General features: G+C 40.7%; 1 protein-coding gene across 1 annotated transcript in view; it reads right to left on the bottom strand.

Moving 5' to 3' along the window:
- Positions 1-957: 957 nt before the first annotated feature.
- LOC145243957 (proton myo-inositol cotransporter-like) overlaps positions 958-13503 on the bottom strand; it is a 52960-nt gene continuing 40414 nt past the window's right edge. Inside the window, exon 7 of the mRNA XM_080107084.1 lies at positions 958-7055. Within this exon, the coding sequence (XP_079963210.1) occupies positions 6874-7055 (182 nt within the window). The 3' untranslated portion in view covers positions 958-6873. The remainder of the gene's footprint in view (positions 7056-13503) is intronic.

The following is a 13503-nucleotide window of genomic DNA, read 5'->3' as shown; positions in this document are numbered from 1 at the left end:
ATCAGGAGAACTAATATGCTTGTCCGTCAGTTTGCATCAAACTCAACTTTGCACCGAACAAACCACTCCCTACCTGATTTTCCTTTGCGGACAGAAACCACACTAGATGATCTAAAATTTACCCTTCTCAAGTACTTAATATCATAAAACATCTAGACACTTATAAAGCATGTGGACCCAATCTCACCCGGGCTGTACTATTTAAAAGATTATCCGCTGAGATTGACCCAGTTCTCTCCAAACACTTAAACAGACGCCTTAACGAATCTTGTTTTCCTGATTGTTGGAAAACTACTTCTGTGGTATCAGTTTGCAAGACTTCTAATCAAAGAACTGACCCATTAAATTATCGCCCATTAGCCTGCTCCATCTTTTCGCCAAATATTTGTGTCCGTAATTTATCAGGCTCTAGTCCATCACCTTACCGTTGCTAAACTTCTGTCCCACCATCAATATGGAGTTAGGCAAGCTCATTCTACTACAGATATTCTAACAGTAATCTCTGAGCTTATATACCATGCACTGAATAAGGAAGGGGAGAAGAGGGCAGTAACTCTAGAAATACCTAAGGGTTTTGATAGGATATGGCACGGTGGTCTTCGCAGGAAAATCAGATCCTATGGTATTGCTGGACAAATACTTGACATAATGCAATCCTTATTAAATAAGAGAGAAATCCAGGTTGTTCTGGGTGGTCGCACATCCAAACAATACGATATGAATATATATATATATATATATATATATATATATATATATATATATATATATATATATTACATCGATTATTTCAGTATGTAACTTTATTATATTGATCATTTCAGTATGTAACTTTATTATATTGATTATTTCAGTATATAACCGTATTATATTGATCATTTCACTATGTAACTTTTGTATATTGATAATTTCAGTACGTAATTTTATTATATTGATCATTTCAGTATGTAACTTTTGTATATTGATCATTTCTGTACGTAATTTTATTATATTGATCATTTCAGTATGTAACCTTATTATATTGATCATTTCAGTATGTAACCTTATTATATTGATCATTTCAGTATGTAACCTTATTATATTGATCATTTCTGTATGTAACTTTATTAAATTGATCATTTCAGTATGTAACTATATTATATTGGTTATTTCAGTATGTAACATTATTATAATGATCATTGGCGCATGTAACTTTATTATCATAGATATCATTTCAGTATGTAACGGAATAATATTGATCATTTCAGTATGTAACGGAATTATATCGATCATTTCAGTATGTAACGGAATTATATCGATCATTTCAGTATGTAACGGAATTATATTGATCATTTCCTTATGCAACTTGATCATATGATATTTTATCCCACACTGTCTTGATTCCCACTTGGTTAAATAGTATCTGACAAGGATGGTGTTGTAGACTTGTGCATTCGCGCAAATTTTCCGCATCTTCAGTTTCTCACAAATCTATGTGTGTACAGTTCTCACACTGACATCAAACTGTTTACTTATTTTCTCTATAGACACACGACGGTCATTATCCATGAAATTCTTTATTTGGCCAATCAACTCTGGTGTTCTGATTTTTTTACTACCCCACACTACTCATTATCACCCACAGACTCCCTGCCCCCCTTGGATCTCTTATACTACCCAAAAACTGATGCTTGATTCATGCAAGATTGCCGAAAATCAGTCGGAACCAATCGATACGTTTTTGTGGCATTTTTCCAAGTTTAAAACATAATTTTATTGCATGACGTTCTTCTTATCTTTCTTCACGTCAAGAGTGTATTTTTTTTATTCGCCGGCTGTGATAATCAGACTTTAGTAGGATTGCATTCCCATTCTTACTATAGTTATTTATTTGAACCTGAAATCATAAAAATTGGTCACTCATCTTATAAGACATATATCAATAACATACTAAATTTTCAGAATTCTAGGACAATTTTAAATACCTGTACAAAAAACAAGATTGGAAACTAATTGAATGCATTTTGCAATTCCAAAGTCGTATTTTATGATTCGGGTAATGCCATAAAAATTCGCAGTAAAACAATTAGGAAATTATGTTTTTATTAAATACAAAATATATACAGAATATTACTCGATGTTTCTCATTTTTTCTCAATGTTAACTTTCTGTAATAATGCTTTCAAAAGATGAGAAAACTCCTATCATATTAAACTATTTTAAGCAAACTTCTATACTTGATATTTATAAACTACAAGTAATTTTATATTTACATGAAAATTCCAATATTCTAAAGTAACCTACAGATCCCCGACTGTTTATACAGTCGGGGATCTGTAGGTTACTTTACTTATCCACGATGACTATAAATCTTTTGGTAGATTTTACATTTCCCCACCCTTTATTTTCTTACATATAGATAAAATATAAATACCATTAAAGTGACAAACAGCAATTTAAATAGCATAAAAACAAAATTATGAAGACACATCGGAAATTGCATGTAATATTCGTTATATGTTTCTATTATAGGGTTGAACATCTCAGTTTATAACACTCATTATAATCATCATGAATCTACACATTCTATTGTTGGCATTGGTTTCGCAGATATTTTTCTAGTCATAATTCTTTCTAGAAAGACAACTGGTATTTACAGGAGGGACCACGAGAAGGTTACTAACATCCCAAGTGAAAGTTATTTTTGTGGATCGAACTGGATCAAAACTTGGAACACCCGGGTCATCAGTTCGTGTTGTTAATCACTTGTTGACAACAATGACCGAATATTTTTCCGTTGAATAATCATTACAATGGCGTCTGTCATTCTTATCATTTTAAAGTTTTTTGTTGTTTTTTTTTACACGGTGGTCACAACTTATCAAGGCCCGGAAGCCACTCAGGGATAAGGGTTATTGCAAGTACATTACGTTAGTGTGGAGATTTGATGAAGTGTTTATTTAAGGGGGCGGTTCATTAGGAATTTGTTAACGTTGGACTTGAACACATCCAAATTGTAGTCAGGTGGGAAGCAGGCAGACGGAACAGAGTTCCACAGGCGTGCAGTTCTAAGAAAGAAGCTTTGTTCATGGAATCCACATTTTGATTTAGGCACAGATAAAAAGTGGGGGACATTTTTCACAGTGGATTCAGATAGATGGGTGTTTTTCGTTAAAGACTGGCGAGGGGGGACCAGGGATTGGAGTTCAGACGAGCACCTGCCATGGAAATAACGATAAAACAAGGATAGGCCCACAACGTCTCTTCTGTGGGAGAGAGGTTGCAGGGTAGAGAAAAGGGCATCCCCCACTAAGCCACGAAGTCTATTTTGTACTCTGTCAAGGCAGGATATGCTGTTTTTAGCAGCTCCTGCCCAGATATGGCAGCAGTATTCCATCCTTGGACGTACTTGGCTTTTATATAGATAGATAATTGCATCAGTAATGAGATATCTTCTGGAGCGGTAGAAGGATCCCACGATCTTTCCAGCGAGCTTGGCAACAGACTTGATGTACGTGTTCCATTTCAGATCAGGAGTAAAGGACAAACCCAGACGCTTGTCAAAACACGGGGCTTCTCCCAGACAAGAGCCATCCATTTCAATTGATGCCAGATGGAGATCAGAGCGTTGATGATGTAAAGATAGGTTTGGTTTTAGATGCATTAAAGGTAACCAGCCACGACTTCCCCCACTGAACCACGCGTTCGAGATCAGAGGAGAGAGAATCAGAGAGAACTTTGTCATTTACAGCCTTTGATGTGTTGCCGTAGATGGTCGTGTCATCAGCATAGATGTCAACGAATGATTAAAGTATGTGTTTAGGGAGGCCATTGATGTAGATTAGGAAGAGAGTTGGGCCCAGGATTGACCCTTGAGAGACTCCAGCATTAATACTGCAGACCTCTGATTTTTGTCCATCGACCACTACTATTATGAGCCTATCAGAGAGAAATGATTTAATGATTGAGAAAACATTTCCAGTTATACCGTAGCTGGAAATCTTGTGAAGTAGGCCCTTATGCCATACCTTGTCGAAGGCCTTTGATACGTTTAAATAAAAACTAATAAACCCCATGTTTTTTTTTTTTTTTTTTTTTTACAAAGGCATCACCACATTATCAAGGCCCAGAGGCCACTCAAGGATAAGGGTTAAAGTGTGTACAGTAGAAATTGGTCAATATAGTAATCATTAGTAATGAAAATTTGGTAAATTTAATGACTTATATGGAACGGCTCATCAAGAACTTATTTACTTTAGACTTGAACACAACCATATTGTAGTCAGCCGGAAAGCAGGAAAACGGAAGACAATTCCACAGGCGTGCAGTTCTAAGAAAGAAGCTTTGTTCATGGAATCTACGTTTAGGTTTAGGCACAGATAAAGAGTGGGGGAAATTATTGATAGTGTTTACAGCTAGACGAGTGTTTCTTGTGAAAGTTTGGCGAGGGGGGACCATAGATTGAAGCTCAGTTGAACACTTTCCATGAAAATAACGATACATCAGAGACAAACTCGCAACATCTCTTCTGTGAGATAGAGGTTGCAAGGAGGAGAAAAGGACATCTCCTACGAGGCTACGAAGTCTATTTTGAACTCTATCAAGGCAGGACAAGTCCTTTCTAGCAGCTCCTGCCCAGATGTGGCAACAGTATTCCATCCTTGGACGTACCTGGCTCTTATATAGGTAGAGAATAGCATCAGCAGTGAGATATCTACTGGATCGATAGAAAGATCCCACCATTTTTCCAGCGGCCTTGGCAACAGATTTGATATACGTGTTCCATTTAAGATCAGGAGTAATGGTCAAGCCCAGAAGCTTGTCAAAACTTAAGGCCTCCTGAAGACGAGAGCCATTCATTTCAATTGATGACAAATGTTTTCTAATGAAGCTATTGTTTTCAAAGTTTTTGCTTCGTAAGATTGTTTGATATATCTGTTTAATCTAACAATCGTTTATACAAGAAACTTTTGTTGAGAAACAATATACTATTAAAAGTCACTCAAATTGACAATCTAAATCACATATTTTATTGAAGGGAAACTGCTACTTAGTTTTGGAAATTGAAAGTAAAAAAACACGAAAACTCACAACGCATCGTTTTTCTACCTAAAAACGTTAGCATTCCCTCCTTCAAAATCTCTGTTGCCTATAATATCGCGACCTATAAAACCTGTATATTTTAAATACGACTCCACTAATTCTCCGCTTGACTTTGGTTCATGTTTGCGACTTCAACAAATACAAACTTTCCTTTCACCTCCATGCATTTAACGCGAGGCCGAATTTCTGTAAGACAGAGTTTTATTTAAAGTACTTCACACCTGCGGAACACATTACCAATGGGACTGCTTCCCTCTGAATTACAAGTTGGCTTTATTCAACTCCAATAGAAACAAAGGGTCGTAATCTTGAAACAGGAGTACTAATATCAATAAGCCGGGTCGTGATCTTTAAACAGGAGTACTCATATTAATAAGCAGGGTCGTAATCTTTAAACAGTACTCAAGCATCAAGAGCCACTTTTATCAACACGCCCTTCTACATCAATAAGCACGACCATTCATATCAATAAGCAGGGCATCAAGCTTTTAGTAAGATACATTTTACAGTTTATTTATTTATTAAAAAAAAACGATCTAATCCGGGAATCTTAAGCAGGACGACCCTCCCTCGTATGCTTGCGGTTGTATGGTGAATGAGAACTCTAAGTAAAGTTATCATAGACCAACAAAAGGTGCAGTGATGAGGATGACCTGAGACCCTTCTCCCCAATTTTTAAGTGGCATTTGTCTAATGTTTTGTTTTTATGCATAATCAAGGCCGGAGGATTCAAGCATGGCCACCCATCAATAAACAGGGCTTAATCTTTAAGCAGAGACATTCATATAGATAAGCAGGACCCCAATCTTCAGGCAGGGCAGTTCACATCAATAATCTAGGCTGTAAGTTTCAAGTAGGGGCACTCATATCAATAAGTAGAGCTGTAAGCTTCAGATAAGGACAGTCACATCAATAATCAAGGCCACAGGCTTTAATCAGAGACACTCGCGTCAATAAGCAGGATTGTGAGCTTCAAGTAGCGTCACAAACATCAATAAGCATTAACCATAGCTCCAAACAAATTCTAGTAAAAATCAGAGGTTTGTGGTTCACGCAGGTTTATAGGCTTTAAATGAATTACATCAACAGTGTGATTTAAACGATCCAGTGCATGAATAACGTAAATTTAAATTGACACTTTCATGCCATTTTAAATATTGAACCATTGTCAAACTATTAACAACAAAATTTCAATTAAAAATTACAAAAAATAAATTCGAAACAAATAATTCTTATTAAAATAAATATAACATACTAGCAAATGTACCCGACGTTGTCCGGTATTAAACATATTATTAAATTCCTGTAAAAATGATATAAAAGAAACGAAAAGAGATACTTGCATGCGAGTATTGTGTATTTTCTAAACAGTTCAATTCTTGTAAGTAAAAAAAATATTCGAGCTAAAATCTAAATCAAAACCGAAAAATAGTAAGCCAAATATGATAACCATGAGGCCAGCTTGCCACAACATTAAATAGTGTATTCAGGCCTACTTATCCTTAATTAATGTATTTGTCATATGAATGACTCGCGCATGCACAGTAATGAAACAGTTGACAACAGATAAAACTCCGATTACCCTGAAGTAACAATTTTTAAATTTTGATCGCTTAGCAGCCCTTTTTCGGGCGAAAGCAAATTAAAAAGCTTTCTACATGTCTGAATACCTTATATACTAATTTCTAGTCTGTAGATAAAAAATTCGTTGGGCATATAGGTTGAGAATTGTCATCACACAGATTCTCACTTTGATAGATATATAGATTTTTAATTGGTTTCATTTTTAATTTATGTATAAAAATATTGAAAGAAAGATGAACCCTTGTTTAGAGATTGTTCGGATAGTGTTGTTTTCTTCGATAAAAATAATTCTTCGATTTCTTCTAAAGATTTGTTTTTTGTTTCGGGTAGAAAGAAGACGCAAAACATTGAGCCAACCAGAGCCACGGAGGCCATCACGTAAAAAACACCTGCAAAACAGGAAAAAGACAGAAACGATTTTAGGAGAGAAATGCTATAAGTTATACGAAGGTCGTTCGAAATGTAAAGCCTCCTTACGAATCGGGAGTGATATTATTAAAATGAGCAAAAATAAAAAGTGCCCCAACATTTATTTTTATACATAGTCACAACATTCTCAATACACTTTTGCCAACTATGAACGATGGCTGTGGGTAGACGTACAGAACCCGCTTTGTCATACGAAAGTCCTTCCAAAAGTAAAGTCTTCCATTTTTTTACTCAAAAATTTAGAAAAACTTTTGTACTTCAAAATATATTTTTTTGTTGCAAAATCCAAACCTTTCTCAATGCACTTTTGTCAGAAATTCAATTACGCATCTCTACTTCTGACGCATGTATATAACAGGGGTTGCTTTCTTAGTATCTCACACCGTTAATATCTGCAACAGCGAGATGAAACATTCAGGTCAGGATTGCATAAGTCCAGTCACCTTAACAATGCCATTGCCCCCTCCTCTTCCTGCAAGATCTACTGCTGACGTACTGACTGTAGTAGCACGTAAGATCAGTGAATATTGAATCCTCCTTTGTGATACATTCACAGCAAGAACTCGTCTTGTCACCTAATCTAAAATAAGTTTTCCTTTCTTTCAAAAGCAATAAAAAAAAACAATTTCTTTTCATTTTTGTACAGGTAGAACATATGATTACGTGATTGCTTCCTGAATAATACAACATTGTCGTTTGCAAAAAAAAAAAATGTCAACATGTTCGTCACAAACAGGCCTCATAAGTAATGAAATTTCGTTCATTTTATCATCATTTTCAATCACTTTACCATACGCATATCGTTCCAAAAGTAAGGCATCCAATGTTTTACTTCAAAAACTAAAAAGTTGAAGAGCTATTAAGACGGAAGTGGTACCATTAGCGTATCAAAATAAATTCTGGAGTACAAAACGTCGCCCGTTTGAGTGAAATTTTGTGCCCCAGTAATTATAATTATACATAGTCAACACCATTCTCAATGCACTGTTGCCAACCCCTTTTGATGCCTTCGTTGTAAAAGACTATGGCGCAGTTTGTCACTAATATCTCTGTCGTCACTCTGAAATTAACGAAACAATCGTTTAATCGTGCTGGCATCATCTTCATCGGATTCATAAAAGGTCTTATATGTGGGGTTGGTATTTATTTGCTCCCCCACCAAGCAAATTAGGCACAACGCCGATTTTTAATCTGATGAGTGAAGGGGAAATGAGGACCAGCTCCATGGGGAGTAGGGGAGCTGGATAGTGACAACTGGCATGGAGGGTTGCCCTTACATTCGCCAAGATCTTATATGTGGGGTGGATATTTATTTGCTACCCCACCGAGAAATTACTCATAAAGGTGATTTTTAATGTGACGATTGAATGGGGAAATAGGGACCAGCTCCCTGTGGAGTAGGGGAGATGGATAGTGACAATCGGTATGAACGGTTGCCCCTACATTGACCAAGGTCTTATACGTGGGGGTTGGTATTTATTTTCTCTAGCACCAAGCAAATTAGGCACAAGACCGATTTTTAATGTGAGGAATCAAGGTGAATTGGAGCCCAACACCCCAGGGAGTAGGGGAGCTTGATAGTGACAATTGGTATGAAGTGTTGCTCCCACATTGAACAAGATCCTGTATGTTGAGTTGGTATTTATTTTCTCCCCCACCGAGCAATTTAGGCACAACGCTGATTTTTAGTGTGAGGAGTGAAGGGGAAATGGGGACCAGCTCCATGGGGAGTGGTGGTGCTGAATAATGACAATTGGTACTAAGGGTTGCTCCTACATGGACCAAGGTCTCCTATGTGGGGCTGGTATTTATTTGCTCCCCCCCACCGAGCAAATTAAGCACAAGGCCGATTTTTAATGTGAGGAGTGAAGGGGAAATGGGGACCAACTCCCCCGGGAGAAGGGGAGCTGGATAGTGACAATCGGTATGAAGGGTTGCCCTTTCATTGGCTAAGGTCTTATATGTGGGGTTGGTATTTATTTGCTCCTCAACCGAACAAGTTAATCACAAAGTCGATTTTTAATGTGAGTAGTGAACGGGAAATAGGGGCCTAACTCCCCGGGGAGTGGGGGAGCTGACTAGTGAGAATTGGTATGAAGGGTTGCCCCTACATTGACCAAGGTCTTATATGTGAGGTTGGTATTTATTTTCTCCTCCAGCGAGCAAATTAGGCACAAGGCCGATTTTTAATGTAAGGAGTGAAGGGGAAATAGGAGCCTTACTCACCGGGGAGTAGGGGAGCTGGATACTGAAATTGGTATGAAGGGTTGCTCCTACATTGACCAAGGTCTTATATGTTGAGTTGGTATTCATTTGCTCCCCCACCGAGCAACTTAGGCACAAGGCCGATGTTTAATGTGAAATAGGGGACAAGCTATGGGGAGTTGGGGAGCTTAATAGTAACAATTGGTACGAAGGGTTGGCTCTACATTGACCAAGGTCTCATATGTCGGGCTGGAATTTATTTGCTCCCCCACCGAGCAACTTAGGCACAAGGCCGATTTTTAATGTGAGTAGTGAAGGGGAAATAGGGGACAAGCTATGGGGAGTAGGGGAGCTTGATAGTGACAATTGGCATGAAAGGGTTCCCCTACATTGATCAAGGTCTTATATGTAGGGCTGTCCCGACATATGGTCTTTGCTTGCAGTATCTGCCGAACAGATACTACACTTTGATCTTTATATTTAATTTATTTTGTTTAAAGAAAAAATTACAATTAAAAAAATTCCAATATAAAATTAAAACATTTAAAAAAGTAAAATCTCCAAAAGAAAAAAACAAATTTAGGCACAAGGCCCTATAAGATCTGGGGAGGGGAGTGTTGCAGGGTCTTTGTAACTAAAGTAAAAATGGAGTCTGTGGCGACTTTACTCTTGACTGGCAACATTTACCACAATACCTCATTCACTCTGTGGAATCTAAAGCTAACTAATGAAAACCCCAGCGTTTTTACAAAAAGGATATATATATACAATTTCTTTATGTGTGTGTGTGTGTGTGTGTGTGTGTCTGTGTGTGTGTGTGTGTGTGTGTGTGTGCGCATTTTTTTATATATTAAACAACGTGTGTGTGTGTGAAAAAAGTTCAATTCATTGGAAAAAATAAAAAGTTCTTGAATTTGGAAGAAAAATGGTTCGTGTTGGGGAGTGGGAAATATAGAAAAAATATACAAAAAATAAAATTAGTGCATTGTTAGTAAGGTCCCTCCCTAAGATAATCTAAGTAGTTAGATCGCCTACTGTTTTCCGGGGCACCGAAAACAAGCGGGGAGATCTCTAATGGGGATTGGGAAGACTTCATATCGGGTGTTGGGAGTGAAATAAATAGATTGTTAAAAACAAAAGGGGGGAATATATTAGGTGGCGACCTTCGAGTAGGGGTTGACCAGGGATGATAAAACAAAAAGATGGGGGGGTAGTGGAAGGGTAGCCTCGGAAGGTTCTCTAGTGCCAAAAAAATCGAGGGACAGGATCTCATTTGTACCACCAGTCAAGAGTCTATTTACTTTTTATTTGTCTAACCTAGCGGGATGGGCTCCGTAGGACCTAGTACCGCATGTGCCATGCCTATGGTGGTAACACGAATTCAAACTTGGCGCCTCGTCGTATGCACAAGCTAGCGTCATGCACCCACCTCTTGTCAAAGGCCACTCGAGGCAACCTCTTCCAATCGCATCTGATCTTTAATTTAAGCAGATGTTTAAAATAGACTATCAGATCTCGATCCGGAACAGATATCCCTTCGCGGACTCGCTTGAGGCGTGTGATCCATATGACCATCCTCGCTACTGCTAGTATCGCTAGAAAACCATTCTTTTCTCCCTAGGCAGCGGCGGATCAATGTTCTCCACAAAATATGATTCGTCGAGTTCAAACCAGCGCTTGGCATCGATGCGAGCCGTTACCTCGTTGACGTACCCTAGGAGGGTCTTGAGACTGCTAAAGCAGAAAAAGGCATGACCAGCCGTTTCTCTCATGTCTTCGTCGCATCGCAGGCAGTAGACCCGGGTTTCTTCATTGTAAAGGTTGAGTTCCTCAAGGAGGGGCAGTCTGTTCCGGACAAGTCGCCAGGTAAGGGAGAATTCCGAATTTGTAAGAAAGTCCCGTCCCGGCGCCCAACTCCACTGGGAGCGGACCTCCTCCAACGACATCCCCGTCCGTTTCACTAGCGGTTCCTTTCGATAAAGCCTGTTCCTAGACTGTTCGAGGACACTGGTCCCCGGCAACGCTCTAAGTGCGGACCGGCATTCGGCGTAGAATGTTTGTTCCCCCCTCGACCGAGGGGTCAGGTGTGAGAACGGAAAACGAGCTTTCAACCCCAGTGACCTACGGAATGTCTACGTGCCATGAACGGCTCAGGAAGGCCAACCTCTCTGCACGCTTGTGACACAGGAGATCGGGCAGTCTCAAGCCTCCCTCGCTCGGATTTCGAACACAGACCTCTCTGCAAACATAATGCTTACCCTCGTTCCACAAGAGTGTGTCGAGGTGCTCCTGTAAGCTGATTTGTCGTTTTGCAGGTGGGGAAGTACAGACAGACGGTAAAGGATGAGCGGAAAGACATATGTAGCACACGCCTCCAACCGACCCTTCAAGGACAATTTCCTTCGAACTTAAGTCTTAACAGAAGATTCGACCTTGGCCTCTACTTCCGACCAGTTTTTCTTCAGCTGGAGACTCGGTCCGAACCACACACCAAGGATCCGGACCGGGCCGTCGGTCCAACTGAAGATGCCCGGAAGCGAATTTACTCCGGTCCAGGCACCCAACCGCAGACCAACCGACTTACTGCGATTGAAGACGGCCCCCGTAACTTCTTCATATCGAGCGAGCGCCTTGGTGACCACTTGAATGTCCATGGGGCAAGACACGAACACGGTGACGTCATCGGCGAACGCGGAAACCCTGGCTCGTGTGCCTCCAGGGATAGCTATCCCGCGCAGGACTGGTGTAGTCGCCTCGTCCCTTAACTTGCGAAGGAGGAGTTCCAATGCCACGACGTACAAGAGAGGCGACAGCGGACAACCCTGACGCACCGACCGGGAGACGGCAAAAGACTCCGACAGCTTACCGTTGATCTGCACCGCTACCGTTGGCCTGTCATACAGTACAGAGATCCACTTGCGGAAGTCCGGATTAAATCCGGCGGCCTCCAGCACAGATCCCAGGAACCTATGGTCGACCCTATCGAAAGCCTTGGACTGATCCAAACTGATCAGCGCAGCCTCGCCGTCGTCTTCTGTCCCCTCTATGATCGTGCGTATCAGATGAAGATTGTCCTGAATCGATCTCCCCTTCACAGCATAGCTCTGGTCTGGTTCGATAAAGTCAGTGATGACAACCTGCAAACGATTCGCAAGAACCTTTGCCAAAATCTTTAACTCTGTGTTCAGCAGAGTCAAGGGCCTGAAATCGTCTAAATCTTCCTCCCCACCATGCCGTTGACCTTTCCTCAGCAATGTGACCACTCCCTTGGTCACCTGCCCAGGGATGGAGCCCTGAACAAACCAATGGTTGAACATATCCTTCAGAATAGGGACCAACATGGGCGACAGCCTCAAGAAGAATTCGTAGGGTAGACCATCAAGCCCCGGGGACTTGTTGCAGCCGACCTGCTTCAACGCAGTAATGATCTCATGTTCCGCGACAAGACCATCACAGCTAGCCGCTCGAGAGTCCATGAGGCGGAGCGATTCGGCCAAATAGCTGCCAAACTCTTCGACCCTGAGTCTGGGTAGTTGGGTGAAGCGCTCCGATAGATGCTTTCGAAACTCCTCGCAAATCTCCTGCGTCGACATGAGGGCCTGCCCTTCCAGCTCGTTTACCTTTTGAATGTACCCGTCCGAGCCGCGCCTTAGAGAAGCCTTACGCTCAACAGCGTCAACATTAACAGCCTCGTTCGAGCCGCTAGCCAAGCGGCTGAGGTCTTGTTTAGCTATAGCTATCTCTAGGGGGTCCCCACCCTCCAATACCTGGGTCAGCCTATTCTCTGTACGCTTCTTGGCCTTAGCCTTATCTAGTGTGAGGCGTTGGCTGTACTTGACCGAGAAACGTCTAATCTTAGCCTTGAGACTAACCCACCACTTACTCCCGGTAACCGCCCCCACTAATGCCCGTTGGATTATCTCTGTAACCTTCAACCGGTAGTCCTCCAGCTCCAACAAGGTGCTGTTGAACTTCCAGTATCCGGCCAGTCTAGGCCTAGGGCTCAAGTTCAGACGGGCCATAACTAGTTTATGGTCCGAGTGTCCTAAAAAGTGGAACGTGGGACAAGATAGGAAATCTATATCGCCTCTCCTAACTAACATCCGATCCAAGTAAGTACTTAGATAGGAAGGTGTATTAGGATGCCACGTCCACATCTCCCGCCCCGGGTGATCCAGGCGAAATCTGTCGACCAGGTCACAC

Source organism: Euprymna scolopes, chromosome 22 (assembly GCF_053919585.1).
Source record: "Euprymna scolopes isolate OS-2025 chromosome 22, ASM5391958v1, whole genome shotgun sequence".
NCBI classification, from domain to species: Eukaryota; Metazoa; Mollusca; class Cephalopoda; order Sepiida; family Sepiolidae; genus Euprymna; species Euprymna scolopes.
This window is presented reverse-complemented; position numbering and strand designations above follow the sequence as displayed.